This window comes from Marmota monax, unplaced genomic scaffold (genome assembly GCF_021218885.2).
Source record: "Marmota monax isolate L192 unplaced genomic scaffold, Marmota_monax_Labrador192_F-V1.1 WCK01_AAM20220418_F8-fsc00005, whole genome shotgun sequence".
NCBI lineage: Eukaryota > Metazoa > Chordata > Mammalia > Rodentia > Sciuridae > Marmota > Marmota monax.
Window position 1 is genome coordinate 15,503,740 of NW_026692254.1, and position 25,261 is coordinate 15,529,000.

At 43.9% G+C, this 25,261-nt stretch overlaps 1 protein-coding gene across 2 annotated transcripts in view; it reads left to right on the top strand.

The window, feature by feature from the left end:
• The window catches only part of Adamts17 (ADAM metallopeptidase with thrombospondin type 1 motif 17), a 345,945-nt gene that overhangs the window by 257,043 nt on the left and 63,641 nt on the right, over positions 1–25,261 (top strand). For both annotated transcript variants that reach the window (XM_046436056.2, XM_046436066.2), the window contains 4 exons: positions 2,605–2,685; positions 12,577–12,734; positions 15,903–16,062; positions 18,510–18,645. In XM_046436056.2, the coding sequence (XP_046292012.1) occupies positions 2,605–2,685; positions 12,577–12,734; positions 15,903–16,062; positions 18,510–18,645 (535 nt within the window). The remainder of the gene's footprint in view (positions 1–2,604; positions 2,686–12,576; positions 12,735–15,902; positions 16,063–18,509; positions 18,646–25,261) is intronic.

Consider the following 25,261-nt stretch of genomic DNA (forward strand, 5'->3'; position numbering starts at 1 on the left):
TGTTCTTAAATCAGGATGATGAATACCAATACTAAAATTCAATTCAATAAAGAAAGCATACACAAAATTGCCAACCATTCTTACAAATGATGTTGCAAAATAAATAGAATAATATGAATATTAGTTTTTAAAATAACAAAATTCAGCAGCATATTAAAAACATTAGGATCTAGTAAGGTTTATTCTAGAAGTATGGACTTATTTTGTTATTAGGAAATATGCTAAGTAGAAAATTAGAACATAGAATTGTAGTATTAATAGAGTAAGAGGAAAATAAAATAATCTTTCACTTGGATATAGAAAAAGCATATGACAAAATTCAACCTACATTCCTAATAAAACTCTTATTATGGTAATACATGTATACTTCCATCATACGATTTTATTATACACAATGCATGTTAGATGTGAAACATTATGTTATACATTCTGTGTTCCCATATAGATAACACTAAACCCACTTTATAGTCAAATGAAAAAATAATATAAGTATTCCTACTGTAATCAGAAACAGAATGAGGATGTACATTCTCACCAGTAACATTTAACACATGTGGGAGCACTTCCTATTGAAAAGATGGTTCACCGTGAGAATGTGACCCCTGTCACTTGTGAGGTTAAAGAAAGTTCTCTCTTGTTCTAGAGTGCTGAGATATGGAAGTCAGCCCAGTGTTTTTGTGTATTACCGAGGTCATCATATTGTGTTTCTCCCAGATATTACAAAGACTTCAGAGCAGGTATATTGTAATCACATTTCCCACAGCATAGACTATGTGTGGGTTGGTGTCTTTCATAAAGATACTATTAGCTGGGAGTGGTGACACATGCCTTCATTTCTAGTGACTGGGGAGGCTGAGGCAGAAGGATCATAAGTTTGAGGCCAGTCTCAGCAACTTAGTGAGACCCTGTCTCAAAAAATAAGTAAAAAATGGACTGAGGATGTAGCTCAGTGATAAAGCACGCCTGAGTTCAAGCCCCAGTACAACAAAAAAAAAGTTACTATTATTATTTTATAAACATGTCACTGGCTTAGTTTTACATAAAAGTTCATATAGCACATGACTGTATTTTAAAGTTGTTCCTAGTGTCTTAAAAGCACACATAATACCCAATTTACATAAAATAATGGGTGTATATACACCAAGAGATGCTGAAAAATGATCGAACACCAAAATATTATTCACTTAGAGGTGATTTTCTTAGTGTGATGTGGTATAGGTAGATTTTGATTTATGCCTTATGTTGTTTGAATTGTCGTGTACTATTTTTACAATAAAAATAAAGCCACTTCAGTATGGGAAAATTAATAAATAAATAAACCCCTTGGGTTAGATATTTCCATAATCTATGGAGCTGGGCTGAGACATCTCTAATTTTTTGTGGAGGTTAAACTCCTCTGCCGATTCTGATGATTGCATTTGGGAACCACAGGGATAGGATTCATGATCTAAACTGAGCTCCTCATCTCATTTGCTAACGCAAATGAAAAAAAAATTTTTAATGATTATTAGCCTGCATTTAAGAATCTCAGTGTCATGTTGAGCTCATTTATTGATTCAGTTGCTGAGTTAACAAGGCATTAACCAGTTGCTGACTTCTGCCCTGGCAGCCTCAGTCATTTCCTCCCTGAATCCTCAAGATACCTCCCCTCTGGGCACCCAGCAGTCAGAGCATGGGCAGCTCCCACTCTACTTGGAAAAAAAATCAAGAAAGGGGGCCAATGTCTATACTGTGAGAGTTACAGAAATGACTGTTTTCAGAAAACAGTTCACAGGATAAGAAATAGTTTCGTCATACATAGGCCAAGTTGCTTAGCTTCTGCTGTCATCCCCTGGGATATTCAGAGAAAAGTCAAACTGCAGAAGAGAGTAAAGGAACCTCACTCTGAAATCAGAGTCCTCCTCACCTACTCACCAGAGAGGTGTAATTCATGAGAAATTCCAGGCTGTACTCATTTGCTGGGGCTGCTGTAACAAAGTGCTACAAACCAGGTGTCATAAACAACCAGCTGTTGACTCATCATTCCAGAGGCTGGGAATGTGAGATCACAGTGTTGGCAAGGTTGGGTCCTTCTGAGCCTACAAGGAAGAATCTATTCCAGGCCTTTCTCCTAGCTCCTGGTGGTTTGCTAGCACCTTGCATTCCTGGCTTAAAGAAGCACCACTTGATCTTGCCTTCATGTTCTCATGGTGTCTTTTGTGTGCATGGCTGTGTTCAAATTTCTCCTTTTAAAAAAAAATCTTTTGTAATATTGGATTAAAGACTCATCCTAACCTCATTTTAACTGAGTACATCTGCAATTGTCCTGTTTCCAAATGATGTCACACTTTCAGGACTTCAACATATAAATTCAAGGGAGAGGAGTTTCAGTTCAACCTATGTCACATACAGCTGGCACTTTCTGCAAACTGGATGGACAAGAGGTTTGGCTGTAGAAGAGAGAACACAGCACATTAATTGTCTGCGTTGATTTCTGAGGTTCCAACCTGCAGTCTCTGAATCCACCACATGGGTGTGATAGAGTGGATTTGGGTGGGGGATGCTGTGTAGGCACTTGGTCCAGGATGGAGGTGTGGTTCACTTGTCTGTCATTCGTTGCCACAGGTTATATCGAAGCTGCCGTCATTCCTGCTGGAGCTCGGAGGATCCGGGTGGTGGAAGATAAACCTGCTCACAGTTTTCTGGGTAAAACAAAAATGATTTAATTCACAATTTATGTTCTGAGAATTGATTTTGATGGTTAGCCTGCTAAATTTGATTCCCTGTCAACTCTAACTTAACACCTGACCTTTAGTTGTAATGACCTGAGTACTCAAAAGGGACAAAATAGTTCGATCATATTTGGCTAAAGTGCAGCCAAATATGGATCATGGGGGATGGAATCAGAAGCACTAAGCTTTGAACAAGAAGGAAAATGATGACAGAAGAGTAAAGGAAGCTATGAGTCCCTGGGGTAGCATCGGTTTCCCAAAGTCACCCCAATAGATCCCTATCCAACAGGAGCCCAAGCAGCATGCATCCAGCACCCCACTTGTAGGAAGTGCTTGCAGGCTGTCCTTGGCTCTGGGGATGGCCTCTGTGCTGGGAAAAGAGCAACAACCATAAATTGAATAGAAACATAGAATAATATGTTTTTTTACTTAGTTCTGTGTGCCCCAAATTCCCCAACACCAACTCCATTGACTTCCAGCACAAGTACCTATATCTCTGCACAGAATGGGATTCCATTCCCGGCTGGCCTTTGTTACATTCTGTAGAACCATGGTTAAAGCCTAAAAACTTAAGAAGAATCACTAAGCGAAGCCTTTACTCATACGGAGAATGTGTCCTAAATTTAATCTCCAGCCTCACCATTGACCCCAGCAAAGGTCAGCCTGGTCCTCAAGAACCAGGATGGTTGGAGCATTGAGTTGAACAGTGAGTGTTCTTTACTGCACCTAGGTGATGGGGCTTCTGATGCCAACATTGGTGAAGTTGATCCAGTTTCTTTAGGTGGGCAGAAGGAGAAGGGCTGGGCTCTTTGGAGGTGGGCCACAGGCAGGAGTGCACCCAGAGACTGCCCCTGCACTTGGTTCACTAGGATAGAAATACTACCACCATGTTCATTTGCCAGCCCCAATCCCATGTTCCTGGATTGGGTTCAATTTCAAACTAGAGGTAGCTGATCTTCTAACCCAGGGTCCTCTCTTCAAAGCTCCCTTTATATCATAATCTCTCAACCTGTGTTGCAAGTTGCTGTTTGAGATTCAAACAGAAAGCAAAAGAAAAAAAGGCTTGATTTCTGTGGTTTCAAACTCTTTGGGTTAAATTACAGTGACCCAAGAGATCCTTTTATTTCCATTTTTATCACTGACAGAAAACAGATGCATCTTTGTCCACTTCCCTGCCTTTGTAGACTGCAACAAAGGATCCACACCTTTCTGTGAAATGGTCACTACTTGAGAAACTCAGAGTCTAATGAGGCAGACAAAAAGCAAATCCCCAGTAGGCCAGTGTACAGTGAAGACCACAATCCTGTTATGTAAGACTTTGGAAATACTTGAAGCACTAAGACACTCCACAAATGCCTGCCTTAGGAATAGGCTGGAGGACTCGCTGCACCCCAGCCCCCCTGGGTGTCTCTCCTGGGTACCAGGAGCCTTGCTCTTCCTCTGCAGCTTTCTTGCCTGCCCCCACTGCTCCCATCCCATGGGCTGGCAGGTTGATGGCAGCTGCTTTTCCTGCTGCCAGGGTAGGACCTTGCCATCTCTCAAGTGGACATGCATGCTGGTCTTTGTCAGCCCTGGAGTCTTTCCCAACCTCTCCTGCATGGACACTGTCCTAGCCAAGCCTGGCACACTTCTCCCCAGCTGTCCCAGCTGTCACTCTACAAATAGAACAATGCTTATGAATGCTATCTGAAATGGGGCTTGTGCAGCTTTTGGCAGTTTCCTCTGCGTGATGGTCCACCTCCAAAGAGCCCAGCCCTTCTCTTTTTGCCCACCTAAAGAAACTGGATCAACTTCACCAATGTTGGCATCAGAAGCCCCATCACCTAATGTTACCACAAAAGTTATACTTCCCATTTGGTGCATTGGGGATGTACTATTCTTACCTGGAATGACATTTCTGCTGTACGGGACACTGGACCTCCACAGGAGGCTGAGGTCACCTTTTATCCTTATTCACAAAATCATAATCTGGTTATTCTAAGATCTAACCCAATTCTGAGGTCAACCTGTTGGTTCTTCCGTAAAGCACCAGCAGGAGTCCCTGCATATAAGAGCTATGGCCTCAGATTCTGGCTTCTGAGATTTTCCAACACCATTCCTCTGCCTAACCCCAGTCCCAAATGCCTGGATAAAACAAACAAACAAACAAAAAAAGGTTTTCTGTGACAGTATAAGAATAACAGAAGGGGATCAGAATCCTTTTAAGTCCTAGAGTAAATATGAATTCTTTACTGAAACTTACCTTAGGGTCACCAAGTAACAACAGGTGGATGCTGCCCAGAATGGCTAGCTCTCATAACTGTCCCTGTTAACTTCAGAAGCCTATGGACCACACATGCAAATAGGAACAGTGACACCCATAATAGTGGTTCCCAATCACTGAGCCAAGCTGTGCCTTAGAAGCCTGATCCCTAATCCCAGTAAATGTGCTATAGAATTGCAAACTGAAGTTCCAAGAGGCTTATTAGTGTGTCCAAATTCCTCCTTTCCTCTGAGTTCACTGCAACCCATGAAGCCTCTCAGAATTTCTCAGTGGTGTCCAATCAGGACGAGAAATTGACAGATGGAAAAGCATTTTCCTTGAAAAATACATGATAAGCCTGTACCTAGTTACTACTTCATCGTGTGTACTTCAGAGAAGCCAGTCTCGATCCCAAGGACATTGGTTTAAATGTCTCTGAACAATTTAGCTCCCCAGAAGCCCTATACCTCCTTGGGAGCTTGGAGTCAGCCTTGGTCCCCTTATCTTATCCAAAAAAAATCATAATCCCAATATTCTGGGGCCTGCCACATGGACAAGAGCAAGCCCGAAGGTGGTCCATGCTGGTTATGTTTCTAAACTTAGTTCGTTCCAACAAGCCTTGTTTCCACTTGGGGCCGGGTGCTTTGGAAGTCGACCCAGTATAACTTTGAATTACTCTCATATTTGCTGGGAGCAGTTCCTGAAGAATTTTACCCCACCTACCTTCAACCCACACTGGCTGGCTTTCTGCTCAAAACCACCTGGAACAGGAAATGCCTCTGCAGTTTGTATCCATAGCTAGGAACAGAGCTGGCAGAACTCAGAGTAGAAATAAAAGGAGCTGGAGCTGACTGGATGCCAGGATTAGAAGTAGGTTGGCTGTGGGTCAGGTCTTCCAGTTGAATTCAGGAGGGAGAGAAGCAAAGAGAGAACCACCCCAGCTTCTTCACAGTGTGGTGCCAAGGGAGGTCATGTGAGCAGGTTGGGTGTTCACATCTGCCAGCAGCCAGCTCTGTTGGGGCACCCCGTGAGGAATGCCCCTTCCTTACTCCCTAGTATGACTCACTGTCTTCCCCTGTAGAGCCTGGAAATCCAGGAATGATGCATAAATGTCCACCAAGAAGAAGAGCCCCCAAACGACCTGTCATTCAGCATTTGACCTTGCATTCTCAGCCATTTAGAGGGTTTTGTTCAGCCATAGTCTCAAGGGAAAGTGTGAATCCCACCCTTATGGTGCCCCATAAAAGTCTTTCCAATCATTGAGAGGCTTCTGAGCAATATCCACAAAAGCATGCACTCTTATTTTTTTTTTTGGACAATGGTTTAAAACATCTAACCTCTGGCCCAGGTAGAAGCAGCAAGGAGAAATCTCCCCAGCAAATCAGAACTTCAGACTTAGCAAATATAATCAAGTGGCCAGAGGAATTGCCTTTGTTCTGAACTCTGTTGCTTGCCTGCGATATAAAAACATCTGTTAGGCTGGGGACGTGGTTCAAGCGGTAGCACGCTCACCTGGCATGCGCAGGGCATTGGGTTTGATCCTCAGCACCACATAAAAATAAAATAAAAGATGTTGGGTCCACCGAAAACTAAAAAATAAATATTAAAAAATTCTCTCTCTCTCTCTCTCTCTCTCTCTCAAAAAAAAAAAAAAAAAAAGGCATCTGTAATCATCTTGATTACCCCTGTTGAGTCTATTCTGGATCCCCAAATTCTGATTGCAAATGCAAACTAATTGCATTTCAAGTGCTTTCAGACAAAGGAGACTTGGCTCTACCCATTGATGCCTAAGGATTGAGAGGGGCAGGAAATTGTGGAACCTCGAGTTTATTTAAAGTGGGGGGGGTCTTCTTTAAGAAAAAGGATGCTTGCTGGATGCTGTGGTACATGCCTGTAGGCTGAGGCAGGAGGATGGCAAGTTCAAAGCCAGGCTCAGCAACTTAGTGAGACCCTGTTTCAAAATTAAAAATAAAAAAAAAAAAAAACTGGCTAGAGATGTGGCTTAGTGATCAAGTGCTGGAGGATTTAATCCCTAGTACAAAAAGAAAAGAAAAAGGACACATTATGCACAAGGCCTTGGAAGGGACTCACAAATAGAGGTGCCTTGAAAGCACAACCAAGCCTGCTCTGCACAGCTCACAGAAGGAAGGAGAGCAGCCCTCGCTATTGCACAAGGGTACAGGAGGTGAGAGTTCACCAAGTCATTGCACCATTGAACTCCACATTGGACCTGTTTGTTCACTGTTATGAGTAATCTTGACATCCCAACAGACTCTGAGACTGAATTCTCACCCTTTTGAAATAATGTCAGGCACCAAATTCTTGATTTTAGTGGAAAGTTCTGATTTTTCAGTACGGACCACAGGAACTTGCAAATTTTATGTCTTGCTGACCAAGTTACTCCCACTGAAAAGGTTGGAAGTGATCTCTATATCTCTTGGAGCTGCCAACTTCCTACTTTTGACTCTGCCTGCTTTCCTTCCAGTGAGAAATGAATGAGCAAATGTCATCAATAGCAACAGTCTTGAGGGAAGGGTTGTCAGCTCTTTGTTGGGGAGGTGGGGCCAAGTGGACTACGTTATCAGTCCTTAAGTATACAGATTTCCTTCTTTCAGAAAATGTAAGAGTTGCGATTTCCCCAGCTCCGCAGCTGCCAATCAGCACCTCCAAAGCAGAGTGTCATCTTCAGAGCTTCAGGTGGCTTGTGAGAGTCAACAGTGAAGTCTCTTCCCAACTTCCTAACTTCCTGTTCACCAATGGCAAGTGAATAACCAGAACTCCTGAGTGAGGATATTTACGTATCTGGTAGGAATATGTGCTTTCATGGAGCTATCTTTTCCAGAGAGGCAGATTTCACTATGTTCTTCTCCATCAGTGGCCAAGGAATACCCCAGGGTATCCCATTAGCCATAGGCTGGCTCCTTCATGTCACTCCTCAATTCGCAGACTCTACCCAGACACTTGTGGCTTCTCCCATCCCTATAGACCACCTCCTAAACTGTCTCTTCTGCCCACCCCCTTTGGGCAGGCAAGACCTGGTCTGTGCTCAAAGGCACAGGTCCACACAGGTTGCACCTCCATCTTTTCCACTTGTGGCTGCTGCTGCTGCCCTGTCTCCCCCACAGCCACGCCTTTCATGGCAGGAGTGGGCTTCCCCCGCCAACCTCATGCCTCTGTGCGGTGTCCCAGAGATGGTTTTCTAATTGTCTCCAGGTGTGCCCCCCTCTGCCCTTTTCTAGCCCTTCCCACTCTTGACCTCGCAGATGTTTGACTTTTGGCATGAAGTGGGGTAGTTTTAATTCTCCAAGTCAATAAGTCACTTTAAAGCATTTTACCAAAAGGACCGGGGAACATATGCACACAAAACTAACAGAAAAGAGCTGCCTTGTCAGGAGGATACTGCTGGGGCAGGAGCCGAGGCCCAGAGGAGAGAGTATGAAATAATGAGAGTGTGCCAGGCCTTCTATGTCTCAAGGAGTACTAAGTGATTGCTAGGAATTCATTACAGTGATTTTTCTTTCTCCACCTGTTCGGCTCTCATTATGATTAGCATTATTTTAGAACCAACCTCCAAAACACGCATGAAAGCCAAACCATTTCTCAGTTGCTGAGCATTTACTTCAGGTACTGGTGGATCCAGGGACATGTAGTCATGTCACAGGAAATAGTCTGCATCCTGGTACCCCATCCTCTCTGGGGGCCTCTTCCCATGTAGTGGCAGATCCAGGCTTACGTTGAGTCCATAGTTAACCTATGGAAAGAAAGCTGCTTCTATCCACCTTGCACAGAAGTCCTGCTGACCAGGACTGGGTGGTGGCCCATATTTGGAGCTGGGGTGCAGTTAAGAATCAGCCTCACGTGACTAGAGAGACAACATATTCCCAAGGGAAACTTTGAGTTTCCCTCGAAGGGAGAGAAACAGATGCTGGGTAATAAGTATACTAGGTACTCAAAATGGCCTTAAAACAGGAACAGGTCAGGGCCAGGATTCTACACCCAAGGCCTGGGCCAAGGCAGGAAGTCCAGCATTGGCCAGTGAATGTGGGTGACCATTGATAAATGCAGGATCAGCTGGGTTAAGGAGTTGGTCCAGGCAAGCAGCAGAGCTGCTGCCCCAGCTTCTGGCACTGGGGTTCCCGGGGTGGGCCAGGCATAGTCCTGAGCAGCACACAGCTTCAAAGAGGTATTTTGCTCCTCTACCTGACTCCTGTGTTCAGCGACCTCTGCTCCTCTCACAGCAGTGACCTCTCCCTCCTTGTATAGCTGCCCTCCATCGCTTGCCTCCTTTTCCTGACCAGACTTCTGGAGAGACATCCCTTTCCCCTGTGTTTGCTTCTTCCCTCAGCTCCCCTGCTGCAGGAGCCGATCTTGGGGAAACCCTTGGTGGCCTCCTCAGGCCTGCCACACTCTCTGGTACCTCTTCCCCCTTCTGGTCCGACAGGCTCAGGGCAAAGGGTGATTCTTCCAATGCTTCTGTCCCCATGCACTGCTGACCTTGGACGTGCTTCTTGTTAGGACGGACACATTCCATTGACCTGTTTTCTGCCTCCTTCTGTACTGTCAGCTCCCTGAAAGCAGAAGCTATTTGTCTTTAGCCCCCACCAGGAAACCCTCAGAATAGGGTGAGGGACTGGCAGGTGCCTGCCACTGCTGTGCCACATGTGTCCCCAGCTTGTTCTTTCTGAATGTTTCTTAGAGGGCTCTGCCCCCCTGTTTTTTGTCTGTTTCCCGCCAGCTTGCACCACCCCTTCAAATGAAATATGTACATGCATATGCGGGAAACCACTTTCCAAATCTACAGAGAGGTTGTACTTCACCTGGATTCACCATGAGTTCACATAACCAAATATGTTTTAGGTGATTAGCTCACTGGAAGCTTTGGAGATCCATGAGATTAGTTATTTTTTATAAGGGTAAATAGAATACAATCTCCAGTAGCAATTGGGGCCTGGTATTTGTTCTACTTGAGTATAGGTCTTAATATTCTCACATTTCAGCATTCTGACATATCATAACATCTAGTCTGATGCTATGACCTAAATCAGATGAGAATTAAAAGTTGCCAGTGCAATAAGTGTGTCAGGCATGGCCTGTTAGGTTCTGATCTCTATAACTTTAGAGCCTGTGTGTCTTTGTCAATTTGCTTAACCTCTCTGTGCATTTCTTCATCTATGAAGTGAGGGAAGTATTTATTGGGAAGATTAAATAGGTATAGTATATTAAAGAGCTAAACCAGAAGATGTATTCCTTAAATAGTGTTTAGCTGGAGGTCATATTGGAAGATAAAAGTTTTAAGTGTCCCCAGTATTTTCACCTCCTTTGAGTAGCCAGAAAATTTCAAGTGAGTGTATACCAAATTTCTTGAAGGGAAACAGATTCGATTCCAAGTGTTATAGAACTCTCTTTCCTAAGCCTTCCCTGGAGTCCCATAATCCTCAGCCACTCGCCATCACAGCCACCCTGGATACAGAAGCAGGGGAAGTCTCTTTGCTGGAACATAGCCCTGCTTCTTGGCACCTCCTACAACCAAAGAGCCGTCCACCTGCATCTTCTCTGTGTGCCAGGACTAGCACCAGGACCATGACATCCTGGAACCAAGGGAAGCAAGGCCAGTGCCCTCCCAGCATCCCTCAGCTGCCTCTAGTCCAAGCAGGACCTAACCTCAGGGTCCTAACCCAGCCTGGGACTGATGAATCTAGCATCAACTGACCCCTTTTTGGTTTCAATTCTCATTATCCAAAATTGTCATTACACATGGACATTTGATTTCTGTCCTTGGTGAGCAGACAACAGTGAATGGCGTGGAATGTGAGTTCATTGTCTGTAGACCTAGTAGGGTTCCAAAGTGACCTGGAGATGCTTTGAGCTTCAGGGGTTTCAGCTTCACATACGGAGAGAGTGGGCTCGGGACAGGGTGCCCTAGGAGTTTCATTGTAGGAAATGAGGCCAAGACTTACTGGTACCTCCTGTCATTTGCTGCCTTCTAAATGTCAGAGTAGGTTCTAGTCATTTGCAGGGCATTTTTCCTAAATAACAACAATGAACAAATAGAATTTCATCACAGAGTGCTCTCCTCATGATGATATGGATTTCAAACCTACATGAGAAGATAAAGGAAAACCAGATTTGCTCCTGTGATCACTTGGCAGCATGTGGATTCCCTGTCTCTTCCCACACATCTTGTACTGAGCATAGGTGTAAATTAGCAAATATGGGAACCAGAAGCCCAGGACTCTCCACGACACTCAGCCCCAGTGCACCCTCATAGCTGTGAACAGCTGGAGTTGCCAAGGGTGGGGGTATCAAATCCTTAAGAGGTGTTGGAGTTGTTAGGCTGCTATCCTTCAAAGGTCCCAGGTAGGTAACAGTAGAACAAATGGATGATTTCTTTCCTTTTTGTATCTGAGTATTATTCCATTGTGAATATGGACCACGTTTCATTATGCATTCATCCATTGAGGCACCTAGATGGATTCTGTCTTTGAGAGGGGTGCTGCAGTAAACGTGAGTTTGCGGGTATCTTTGGTATGCTGACCTCGTTTCCTTTGGATATAGACCCAGGAAATGGAATAGCAGTATGATGGGTCTACTTTTATTTTTTGAGGAAACACTTTAGTTTTCAAAACATCACTGCTGAATAATTTACATTCCCACCAATAGTGTGTAAGAGCTCCTTTTTCTCCACATCTCCGCCAGCATTTGTTATTTGGTTTGGGGCTTTTGTGTTTTGCTAGTTGCCATCCTGACTGGTAGAGGATGAGCTCTCATTGTAGTTTTTTTTAAGCTAAATTTCCCTTAAGACTAATGATTTTGAGCATTTTTCACATATTTTTTGCCATTTATATTTCTTAAAGAAGTGTCTATTCATGTCTTTGCCCATTTCTTGCTTGTGATTAGCAGCAAAGTGGCAGAACTGGAGGACATTATGGTAAGTGAAATAAGCCAGGCACAGAAGATAAATACTCATGTTCTCTTTCATACGTGAAAGCTTAAAAAAATTACTTGAATGTAGATAACCAATTACAAGAGATTGGGAAAGGGGACAGATGTATAAAGGGTGGCTGGATTTGATCAATGCATGTTGTATGCATATATTGAAATATCACACAGACCCCCATTAACACATATAATTAATACATGTTAATTTTTTTAATTTTTTAAATGAATGAGTGAATTTGGCTGAAGCTGCAAAACACATGTTGTAGCCTTGAACACATTAAAATAAAATTAATTTCTCAGAAAACTGTTAACACATCAGTTTAGCACAATATAATGGGTTGTGGATGTCCCCATCCTCCACTGCCCCCCAACCCTGAATATTTGAGTTGGCTTTGACATGAAAGTTCCAAGTAGGTAACAGTAAGATGAATGGATGATTTCCTTCCTTTTTGTATCTGAATATTATCAGCCCCAGGGCTCTCCTTCCCTTGGGCCTGGAGTGCTTGCTCTGTGAGCAGGGCCCTTGTTCTTATTGTGCAGGAAGCTCAGGGCCTCTCACTGCAGGTCTCCCTTCTTCCCCCTGAGGAGGGAGCGACCTGTGACCCACTCTGCACTCAGGTTCCTTTAAAGCCTGGCTGGATCCCTCCACCCTGCTGATTCCTCAGTGTTCCTTTTCCTTTCTAGCTCTCAAAGACTCCAGTAAGAGATCCATCAACAGTGACTGGAAGATAGAGCTCCCTGGAGAGTTCCAGATTGCTGGCACGACTGTCCGCTATGTGAGAAGGGGCCTGTGGGAGAAGATTTCTGCCAAGGGACCAACCAAATTACCGCTGCATTTGATGGTAACTTGCCAGGCTTGCACCTTTGTCCTAAGATGCTGGCTCCAAAAATCCTACCAGGCCACTTCTTCCTAGAACCTGAAGGAAGCAGATACATCCAGCTCCCAGGTTTTATGAGGCCATGGACTATTCAGGCCTTTCTCCTTTCTGGGTCTTTTCTTAACTAATCCCTTCCACCACATGCTTCAGAATTCCCTTCTCGAAGCTTCCTCCTTGCCTTCACCAGCAGAACACTTACCTTTTCCTAAAAGAGCTGTCTCCAACCAGGAAATGCTCATCCACATGGGTAACAACCAGGGAAACTCGGCATCGTGAAGCAGATAGCCCATGCAAATTGTTATGTCAGATGGTGGGATGCAGGGGCTGGGGGAGTAACTTGGTAGTAGAATGCTTGCCTAGCACCATCAAGGCCCTGGGTTTGATCCCCATTACTATCAAAAAAGAACAGATGGCAGGATGCCCTCCAGTTGAAAACTACCTTTTGGAAATGAACGTTCAAATTCAATGTTCAATCTGGCCTCTCTCGGCTTGTAATGAGTATTTGGAATTGAGAAGGAGAACCGGGTTCTGTCGATATATTTACTTCCCAGAGAGTCTCAAGAAACTTGTGTACTGGACCAGGGTGTCCTTGTCTTACCTATTGTTTCCAGGAGACACCATGTAAGCCATTTAATCATTGGCTCTGTACCTTCTTAAATGAGGTAGGGATCTCCAGGGAAATTCATGCCACTGTTTTCATCTCAGGGTTTAGGAGTCTCATGCCTAGCTTCTGCTAGCTCACAATTACTGAATACGTGTCTCCTTCCAAAGAACAGGACTTGTGGCACCTATGCACCTGTCATCAAAGTACATTTGTCCTCAGTGCCTAGCAGAGTCTCTGACTGGAAGTTCTTTTCCCCATTGATTTGTGATCCCCAACAATCTACAGCTATTCAAGGTTAGGTGAAACCACCCCAGGGAGTCCGCTGTGAACACCAACACCCAGTGCAGGTGTTGCTCCATGATGGTGGCATTAACCTTGTTACAGTTTCTAGTGAGACACAAGCCAGTGGGTTTCCACGTTTGCCTGTGCAACTCTTAGCTCACAAAATCTATTTCAAATGTATTCCTGCAAGTAGGTTTCTGGAACCCAAGAACCCACACTATAGCCATTGTTCTGTGATGAGATTGTTTCCTAGTCAGTGTCATTAGAACAAGTCCTTGTATTCTGTGTTTAAAGCAGGTATTCAGAGGGGTTGAAAGGAAGCAAAAGACAGGATGTCCAAATATAAACACCACCCATTAGCCCCTGAGTTTATTCCCTCTAGCAAGCACCAAGATGAGTGCATTCCCTTCTTTACCAGAAGCTTTGTAAACTGAGCAGGTTGTCACCCATTAAAGCAAGTATACAGCCTGGCATCGTTCAGAACCCAAGAAACAAAACTCAGAAACAGCAACTCCTGTGTGGCTGAAGCTCCAGCCCTTGTTTAATATTCATTTCTTTTCTTTCTTGCAATAATGATTGCCACTTCCAGTTCTGAAATTTAGAAATGAAGGGTACCCCTTTGCTTCTGTGTAGAAAGCCCTGGTCCCCAAACTGGGATGGGCATGTTTCTTGTAGAATTAGGAGCACCCACAGAATCTCAAGGACCTGCATTTGAAACCAATTATACACATGCAAACACAAATTATACGTGGCTCCAAAATTACATGAAATTGGTTTCATATGGATTTTCGATTTGCCAGTCTTATTCCCACACTGAGATAATAAAGATCTCTTTTAAAGACTAGTTTTAAACAATTTTTTGAATTTTTTTTTTGAACTGGAGGCATTTTTCCAAATACATTACTGCAAGATTGTTTGTTGGAGAGGGGATATTTATTCAGTTGGGTATGCTCTTAGCACCCCAACCCCACCCCCCACTCAGCCTTGGAAGCCAGTAGAGGCTTGGGAAAGATGGCTTCTTTCCTCGAGTGAACTTTTGACCTGGCTTACCCCAAGTTTAGGCAGGTGGGCCAGGCACTCCCTGCCTTCAGCTCCTACTGGCTTCTTCTCCTGAGCCTCTGGCTGGAATTGAATTTGCTAGCTGCTCAGCCCCAGGAGCATTCGCTGGTTCCAAGCTTAGATTAAAGATACATCATCTGCAGTCAGGCCACTTTAATCTGCTACTCCAGGACATGTTTTGCAACTTTATGTATAGAGAAATAAAGCCAATAATGCACCTGCTGGCCTTAAGGACTTGCCACCTGCATTCCCAAATACCTCCATTTTGCACACTCACTAGGACTTCAGGCAAAAGGGTCCCGGAGCTGCTTGATGGTCCCCACAAAATACTATGGATCCCTTCCTGCACCTCCACCCACTGTCAACTTTAACCCTAGAGCTAAACCTCTGCCACCCCATGGGCACAGTCATCACACCATTCCCATGGCAATAGGAAGGGTAGCACTTCCTTGGACCTAGATGTCCCCCAAACTGTTGTGGGGCAGGTATGGGGGGCTGCACTTCTTTGAACCTGTCTTCTGCCCAAATGCTCCAGCTGACACACACCACTGACTAGTGATTTGGGAACAAAGAGCAATGCTTTTTTTTTTTTTTTTTTTAATACCAGGGATTGAACCCAGGGGTACTTAACCACTGAGCCACATCCCCAGCCCTTTTTATTTTGAGACAGGGTCTCACAAAGTTGCATAGGGCCTTCCTAAATGGCTGAAGCTGGCTTTGAACTTGGGATCCTCCTTTCTCAGCCAGCACTGGGATTACAGGCAGGCACCACCATGCCTGACACAGTGCTCATTTTTAAAGAAATAGAGTAATCCTCTGTGTTTAGATGTCTTTCTAGGTGAATGCAGTGTATGTGTATCTTTCATGTGTGCAAGGACAGCATTGTAGAAACATGGGCAAACATGGGATTTGCTCTGAATGGACCAGCTCTCTGGGAATAGTGCCACAAAGAATCTATAGACTTGTTCAGCCCCAAAATCCTCATGTACACAGGTCCCCTATGATGATGTGCATTTGCCCCACTCCCTGAGGAATCCAAGGTTGAGATAAAGGAGCACCCCCTAGATTGAACCTGTTTTCTACCCCTTGAAGAGAAACAGCTTCAAGGTGGCCTGGTTTGCACACTTGGAAACTTTGTGGGCTCCTGGTCCATTTCAACATGGCCTTTTATTTTGCCATTGACCCAGGTGCTGTTATTTCATGACCAGAATTATGGAATTCATTACGAATACACCATTCCTGTAAACTACACCGCTGAAAATCAAAGTGAACCAGCAAAGCCACAGGACGCTTTGTTCATCTGGACCCACAGCGGCTGGGAAGGGTGCAGCGTGCAGTGTGGAGGAGGTGAGGGCCGGGCAGTGGGCTGGTGGGGTGTGCAGTTGTGCTGAATGAAGAAGTAGTGGACCCAGGGGCCGCTGCAGCCAGCACTCAGAACATGGGGAGGTCCCTGCATTTCCATAGGAACTTACCCAAGTCCCACCAAGAACTGTCTGCAGAACACTTGAGCAGGGCCTTCTCAGCGCCTATACATTAGTGTATGGAGAATGCTCCTTTCCCTGTGGCATGGACCTAGGAGTAGAGATTAGGCCAGTGCATGGCTGCATTACAGGTATGACAGGTTGACCCTGTGAATGAACAGGATAGACCTTCAACTATTATCACCTGGTGGAAGGGCACCAGACAACATCTCTGCCTGCTCCCAGATACCCTTTGCTTTTTGCCTCAGTAACCCCACTACAGAACGAACCCCTACAGGTTGGGTAAAACATTCTGAGCTGACTGCACGGCTTCTCATCCTACCTCAGCAAATGACTTGCCTCTCAACACCTAAATTTCTTCACCTCTAGAGATGATTGCCCCTCTCATCCATTATGGATACTTCAGGATGAGCCAGTGACTGTCCTGCTCCAAGAATTGATTTGAGCAAAAGGCATTTTGTTTATTACTGGGTCCTCTAGAAGAAGCAGTAGGAAGCTCTTCTGAACTCTCAGCCAGCAGCCCCTTTGTGCACTGTAGTTTACCACAGGGTCATGAGAGATGGGACACAGGATTGGTGGGTTCTGATGGGCATAGATTTAGGATAGAAAGTTAACCAGGACTCTGGGTGGCAGTCATGGCAGGGTAGAACCCAGGTATAGCCTCACCTATCTCCATGCTGAATGGCTACTGACTGCTAAGATACCCTTGATCAGAAACCCATTGTGTAGAGGATTGTTTACCATCTAAGTACTTCATCCATTTTTCATAGGTAGGAAATTAAGCCACAGCATTTAGATTAAGCCCATAAGATACTGCCAGCATCAACTGTGATTTCCTTTCTATGCATCTTGGGTAACTTCCCAGTTTGTTCTCAGCCTCCTCCTCAAGCAGCCCATGGCAATTGGTATAGCCTTGGGGGTCCACCATGAGCTCTGTGGTCCTCCTACTTTGCATCTCTCCCCAAGAACCCCCTTTTCCCTCAGGACTTCAGCCACTGCTCTTCCAACCTCCAAATCCAGCAGCCAACACCTATACCTTTGACTGCAACCAGACCTTTCCTCCTGGGTGGCTCACTGCACACTAAACTCCACCCAGATGGAACAGTGATCGAGCTCCTGCTGGGCCAGGAGACCTGTTCTGTCACCATCACTCCTGGCTTGATGGTAATTCCTTTATGACACTGATGACTTCCAGTTGCCTACAGTTGTCAGACCTGGTGCCAAACCTGAAAGCTGGCCAAAGGAGCTCTGAGCTTTCATAGTCACACAAGGCTGCAGTTGTGGGCAGTGGGAACCCACAGAGAAACTCAGGACTCCATAATATTTATTTCATTCCTTCATGACAAATTTCCCCAAAAGACGTCCTGCAAGGAATCTGTGATCCAAAGAGTTGTACTTGGCTCCCTATTAATCTTTTATTGTCACTCTTCCCAAATAATAAGGATGACAGCAATATAGCAGATGAAGTGTTAACCTCCTGCCATGTTCCATTCTAGGACCTTATTTGTATTAATTCACTCTAATAGCACTGAGGCACCCCAAGGCATCAGGAGGTTAGGTGAAGCAGCCCACTGGAGGAACTCAAGACACAGAAGCATGGCAGCCAACTTCTGATCCCATATCTACTATGACACTATTCCTGACAGAGCCAGGACTTAAACCTGCACAGCCTGGCTCCAGAGCCACCCCTCTAACTGCCAATCATTCAGTCTCCATGACAGAGTTGTACCACACAATGTTTAGGGTGCTTTGGGAATACCCAAGGAAGGCTAATGGGTTTACAAAACTACCAAGGAACACATGATGCACAAGTGTACAAGTTGTCTAAGTGGACAAGTACAGATCAGCCCTGGAATGCCTGCCAGGGGATGCAAGTCTGCGTGTCCTTCATACCAGCTACCCTGGTCAGCACATCAAATGATTGGCAGTCTTTGATGGAAATGAAAGACACAAATCAAAGCTTTGGCTTCAGTGTATTAAGAAGTTTTCAAGGACACCGCTGATCTGGGGTGTTGCTGCTTTCTGATCTTGTTTTGGCCTCTCCTGTCCCACACTGCCCCTGCCACATGTCTTATACACCTCAACCCTTAGATGACAGTTCTCTCTCTCTCTCTCTCTCTCTCTCTCTCTCTCTCTCTCTCTCTCTCTCTCTCTCTCTCTCTCACACACACACACACACAACCAATATGACACCATTTTAAAGGACACAGTGATCAATAATTGCCCCCAAACACTCCTCTGTACATATGAATGAATGGCCTCTCCAGGTGTTTGCAGCCATAACCTCTCTCACCCCTATGGTTTGGTTTCCAGGGGAACGCAGAACCATCGTGTCATGCACACGAATAGTTAATAAGACCACGACTCTGGTGAATGACAGTGACTGCCCTCAAGCCAGCCGCCCTGAGCCCCAGGTCCGAAGGTGCAATACACACCCATGCCAATCACGGTAAGGAGCTCTGTCCTTAGCTTAGCCCCATAGGATCTGGGGCAGCAGCAGTGCACACGGTGGGGCAGGGGGAGCGTGAGTCACACCAAATACACTTAATGCTGGTAATGCTGGACTCTGCCATGTTCTATTAATTAATTCTGTTGCTGAGTGGTTTCTGCTTGTTCAAAATGATAGTGTATTACTTTACAACAGGAACATGTTCTGAAAAGTGCATCATTAGGTGGTTTCCTTATGCAAATATCATGGTGTGTTCCTTCACAAACCTCAGTGACACAGCCTCCTACACACTACACATATGCACAGCCTGCTGCTCCTCAGTCATGTGAACAAAGCAACATGAGGGTAAATTGAGAGCTAGAGAAGAAGATGTAGTAAACACAAGCTGTGTGAGGCTGCTGCTGGAGCAACGAGGCATTCCATCTTAGAGAAGGCAGATGATTTTATAAGGAATCTATCCCAAAATAACAATAAGTATGGTATGTGAAATACACAAACGAGTAACAAGGCATTTATTCTCATTAACGAGCACTATACACTGTACACAATTGCATGTTTGTGCTTTTATGTGATTGGCAGCACAGTAGGTTGCTTCCACCAGCATCACCGCAAACATCTGAGTTGTCCATTTTGCTACAGCATCACAGCAGCTACAACGTCACTGGGTGATAGGAATTTTTCGGTGCCGTTATCATCTTACATGACCAAGACATCGTATTTGTGGTCTACCATTGACAAAAATGTTATATAGTGCATGACTGTACTAAATTTCTGCCTACCAAATCAGAACTTTCATGGAAATGTGCAACCCTAGCTGGAAGAAGCTTATAAGAAACTACTGATAATATCTCAGAGGGAAAAAATAGCCATTGCTACACATTTTCAAGTAGTAACCATTGACTCCCCCTAAATTACTTTGTCTTGGAGGACAAGGAAATAAATGTTAGAGTCTGAGTGGCCAGGAGGGAGCGTGCACACTGGTAAATGTCTGCGTTTGGCCTGTTCCAGTGAAATTTCTGCCAGTGAGTGCAGATCTTGGTGTGTGTTGTTTCCATCCCAGCCCAGCTTTCATGGCCTTGTGACTCACATGCTCTGGAGTGAGCTCCTGGGTTGTTAGAAGATGAACTGTGTGAAATCATTCTGCCTCTGTCCTTGCAGTCATTTTACTGGAGCATGCATGGTACCATGTTACATTGACCATTGTTATCTCTTGGCCTCTCAATCTTCTCTGAGGTGAGGTGAATGTTTTTTGGTTTGTGGTTCTGTGGATCATGTTAAGGTATGCCTACCTTTTCTAACTAGACTGGGCTTTTGCTATGGCAGTTTTTCAGGTTTCTTAAGCTCAGTTTGTGTTTCTTGCCTTATGCAGGAGTTTCACAAAGCATTTGGCTTTTGCACCAAGCCCCCTTTGCTTTGTCAAACTCTTACATGTATTTGAGTGAGAGACAGAATATGGGAGGAAGAACAAATTCAGGCTTGTTACATTGATTTAATATGCTCCTTGGAAAATTAAGAATGAAAATCCATCCCAATGCTGAAGGCCTTAAGGAAGTGCTTGCTGCAAAAAGGAATCCTATTGGGTGTCCTGGGTATTGGCAGCCTTTCCTCAAACCTATCAGTCAGTCAATCACACAGTCACAAACATGTGGCACCAAAGAAGAAAGGACTTGCCATTGTACAGGCTTTCTCATGTGTCATGAGAGATACATGATGTGGGTCCCATACTTGGAGCCTCCCCTTCACTCAAAGTGGACCCACAGCACCTCCAAAGAACTCCAAAGAAAAAGGGTTAAAAGCCAAAAACTCAAGGATTCTGCATCCTTTAAAAATGGAGAAGATTCTATGGGAACAACTCATACTGGACTTTTTTCATTGCCTAATTGTTCAGCTACTCAGCATCCAGCCTAGCTCTTAGCACACATTACACCTCCTGTGTACTATTCGTCCATTCAACGTGGATTTATCTAGCACCTTCCCAATCACCAGGCGCTCTCCTTGGCACCAAGATGGTAAGGTCAAGGTTTTCTCCCTGGCCACCACTCTCTCTTCTATCCCACCCACTTCTAGTCTCATCCTGACTATGAAGTCATGGGAAGTGGACTCAAAGAATGAGTGGAATTTCTATAACCAGAGGAGAAAATGAAATTGATAAAAGACATGACAGCACCTGGAATTTGCCTTAGATCCTAGAAAAAGAAATGCCTAGTGTCTCCTCTAAGCTGGTTTTGTTTGTCAGATTGTTTGTTTTCATTTATTCTGAACCATCTGACCCTTTATTGTTACTTAAAGAGGACCAGAGGACACACGAAAGTGAATCATCATGAGTTTTTATTGTTTGGATAAAGAAATATGTTTGACAAGAACTCAAAAAATTAGACAATAAGTTAACAAATAACCCAATCAACAAATGGGCCAAGGACCTGAACAGACACTTCTCAGAGGAGGACATACAATCAATCAACAAGTACATGAAAAAATGCTCACCATCTCTAGCAGTCAGAGAAATGCAAATCAAAACCACCCTAAGATACCATCTCACTCAGTAAGATTGGCAGCCATTATGAAGTCAAACAACAACAAGTGCTGGCGAGGATGTGGGGAAAAGGGTACACTTGTACATTGCTGGTGGGACTGCAAATTGGTGCGGCCGATTTGGAAAGCAGTATGGAGATTCCTGGGAAAGCTGGGAATGGAACCACCATTTGACCCAGCTATTCCCCTTCTCGGTCTATTCCCTAAAGACCTAAAAAGAGCATGCCACAGGGACACTGCTACATCGATGTTCATAGCAGCACATTTCACAATAGCAAGACTGTGGAACCAACCTAGATGCCCTTCAATAGACGAATGGATAAAAAAAATGTGGCATTTATACACAATGGAGTATTACTCTGCATTAAAAAATGACAAAATGATAGAATTTGCAGGGAAATGGATGGCATTAGAGCAGATTATGCTAAGTGAAGCTAGCCAGTCCCTAAAAAACAAATGCCAAATGTCTTCTTTGATATAAGGAGAGTAACTAAGAACAGAGTAGGGACGAAGAGCATGAGAAGAAGATGAAGGGATGAGAGGTGGGAGGGAAAGGGAGAGAGAAGGGAAATTGCATGGAAATGGAAGGAGACCCTCAGGGTTATACAAAATTATATACAAGAGGAAGTGAGGGGAAAGGGAAAAATAATACAAGGGGGAGAAATGAATGACAGTAGAGGGGGTAGAGAGAGAAGAGGGGAGGGGAGGGGAGGGGAGAGGGGATAGTAGAGGATAGGAAAGGCAGCAGAATACAACAGACACTAGTATGGCAATATGTAAATCAATGGATGTGTAACTGATGTGATTCTGCAATCTGTATACGGGGTAAAAATGGGAGTTCATAACCCACTTGAATCAAAGTGTGAAATACGATATATCAAGAACTATGTAATGTTTTGAACAACCAACAATAAAAATTTAAAAAAAAATATGTTTGACAATAGATTTCAGAATTCTTGCAAATCCTATACAAAGAACTCAAAAAATATAACACACACACACACACACACACAAAGAAAAATCCAATCAATAAATAAGCAAAGGAACTAGACAGACATTTCTTAAAAGAAAAAATATGGTCAACAAATCTATGAAAAAATGTTCAACATCCCTAGCAATTAGAGAAATGCAAATTAAAACTACAGAGATTTCACCTCCGGTCAGAATGGCAAGAATCAAGAATACGAACAATAAATGCTGGTGAGGTTGTGGTGATGAAACTGCTGCAAACTAGCACAACCACTCTGGAAAACAGTATGAATGTTCCTCGGAAAACTAAGAATGGAGCACCATCTGACCCAGCTATCGAACTCCTCAGTATATATCCAAAGGAGTTAAAATCAGCAAACTATAGTGACATGGCCACATCAATGTTTATAGCAGCACAATTCACAATAGCTAAACTATGCAACCAACCTAGATACCACCAAGAGATAAATGGATAAAGAAATTGTGGCAGATATACACAATGGAGTATTAGCCACAAAGAAGAATGACTTTATGACATTTGCTAGTAAATGGAAGGATCTGGAGACTATCATGCTAAGTGAAATAATCTAAACCCTAAAAACCAAAGGTTGAATGTTTTCCTCTGATATGTGGATGCTAACCCACAATTGGGGGGGTGGAGGGATGCTCAGTGGATTATACAAAGGGGAGTGAAGGGAAGGGGGTTGGATATGATTAGGAAAGACAGCGGAATTAATCAGGCATAACATTCCTATGTTCATATATGAATATACCACAATGAGTCTTACCATCATGTACGTCCACAAGACTGGGATCCTAATTAGAATAAGTTATATTTCATGCTTGTATAAATATATCAAAATAGATTCCACTGTCATGTATAACTCAAAAGAACAAATTAAAAAAAAAAAGAAAAAATTTCTTGCAAATCCTAAAGGTTATATACGTACACCAGGTACAGTGTTGCACACCCATAATCCCAGGGACTCAGGAGACTGAGGCAGGAGGATTGAAAGTTTGAAACCAGCTGGGGATATAATTTAGTTGGCAGAGTGCTTGCCTCGCATGCACATGGCCCTGGGTTCAATTCCCCAGCACCACAAAAAAAGAAGAAGAAGAAGAAGAAAAGTTTGAAATCACCCTGGGCAACTTAGTGAAACCATGTCACAAAAAAAAACCTATGCATACACATACTTATTTGTGTATACACACACACACACATACTAGATACAGCTATTCAGCCTCTGAATATGTACTCTGTAAATGTATTTGGACAATAACATTTGAATTATTGCAGAGCAGGATCTAGTAGTTGTCATGAGTCTTTCACAAGAACCTGTAGTTAATGGACTTGTGCTTGTGCACAAAGACAAGTGGAGAGGTTCCACTTTGGAAATGAGTGCTAGAAAAAGGGAAGGCAATTTAACACATAAGTAAAACCCCTGTGTAAAGTGGGTGGGACTTGGAGGTGTGTAGAGTCTGCAGAAAAAGTGTCCGTTTCAGAGGGGGTGGGTGTGATTGGAGGACACCCCTGTAGCCTGGAAGAGCCCAAGAACCCAGTGCATGAACTTTTCTGATGAAGGCAAGATGCTGTTGAACCTGGCAGAGTGAGAGAGCCTTTCTATATTATTGTTACTCTTTGACCTTTAAAACAACAGTGATGTTTGTCTTTTTTCCTTGTATTTTCCTTTATTTCTCCTGATCACTCTTTAATTTTCTTCCACCCTCTTTTTCCATTGAGTTCCCCGCAGTTTCCTTTGCCTTCCCAACTGCACACCATTAGCACCTCTTTATTCTAATCCTGTGCCTAGCTCTGTGGATACTTCTCCTGAACCCTGCCGTAACCATATGGAATCTGGAATCTGACACGCAGGGCAGATGGCCTCTCTCCAGCATCTTGCACACCAACACAAATACGTCGGCAAACCCAGCCCCTACATTGGCAGGAGAGGCAGAAATCACAGATCAGCTCAGCTGTTATGACTGTGGCCGGCAGCCTTCACCTTGCTGACCACAGTCTGCAGGGAAGAGGCCCCCTGTCATATGCATCCAAAGAGCCTTGCTGTGTGCCAGACCCTGGAGACCCAGCCCCAGCTAGTCCTGGAGTGAGGAAGCAGGGGCTACAGTGAAGTGTGCTCTCCTCGGAGCACCGAGCTCATGCTTTACCAGATTTAACATTTTTGCAGTCTTTGCGAGCTTATTAGCCACTTGAGAAGCCATTCCAAGTTATTAGATATTTCCCTACAGTATTTATGATTTGAACTTCTTCCCAGGCAGTACATACTGTACTGTACATTGAATTAGGGTGATTCAGAAAAGAACATTCAACAACTTACTGGCAATTGAATTGAATAGTCATCTGCGAGGAAGTGCATTTGGTTTTTAAATCTGTCCTCCTTGCTCAATTATCTTAACCCAGCTGGCCTTGTTTTGGGTTAAAATTGAATGGAATACCTCATTTTCTTATTAAAGCATGTTCCATGTGTGCACATGCATGCACACGTATGCAGAGAGGGGATTTGGAGGCTGTGACTTAAGAATAAATCCTGGATCTTTAGCTACAGATATGATTGAAAAGATGTCATTGTTTAGTCGTTTTCTTGCTATTAGAAACTTAAATTTTTTACTTCCTGTTTTCTTCTAAAATAAAATGAGTAAATCTAATTGTGAATCACCACTGGTTCTATTGGTCCACTCCATGCCTTGGTGGTGGTGTGTGAGTGGTGAGGAGAAACTTAGTCGTTGGATCTGGAACTCTTTTCTAACATTATCCAAATCCAAGGATCTTACTTGGGCTTAAATAGTAAAGTTTTGAAGCCCTTCCTTACTTATCTACATTCAGAAGCAAAGCAAGATGAAGAAGAGAAAGCATTTTCTGAATTCTTCCGACTATCCCAATGTCCCTCCCTTTGGCTATTACAGAAGACGAGCAAACTCCCAGAAACCAAGTTCACAGGAACCTGTGTTATTTCTGTCAGGAAATGCTTCTCATGGACTCTGCAACTCATCAAAAGAGGGCCTTCTCTCTTCCTGACTTTCCTGAGTAATAAAATGTAAAGACCATCAAGCACTTGATATTTCTATTTCACTTTTTATGTAATACTATAGGAAAAGA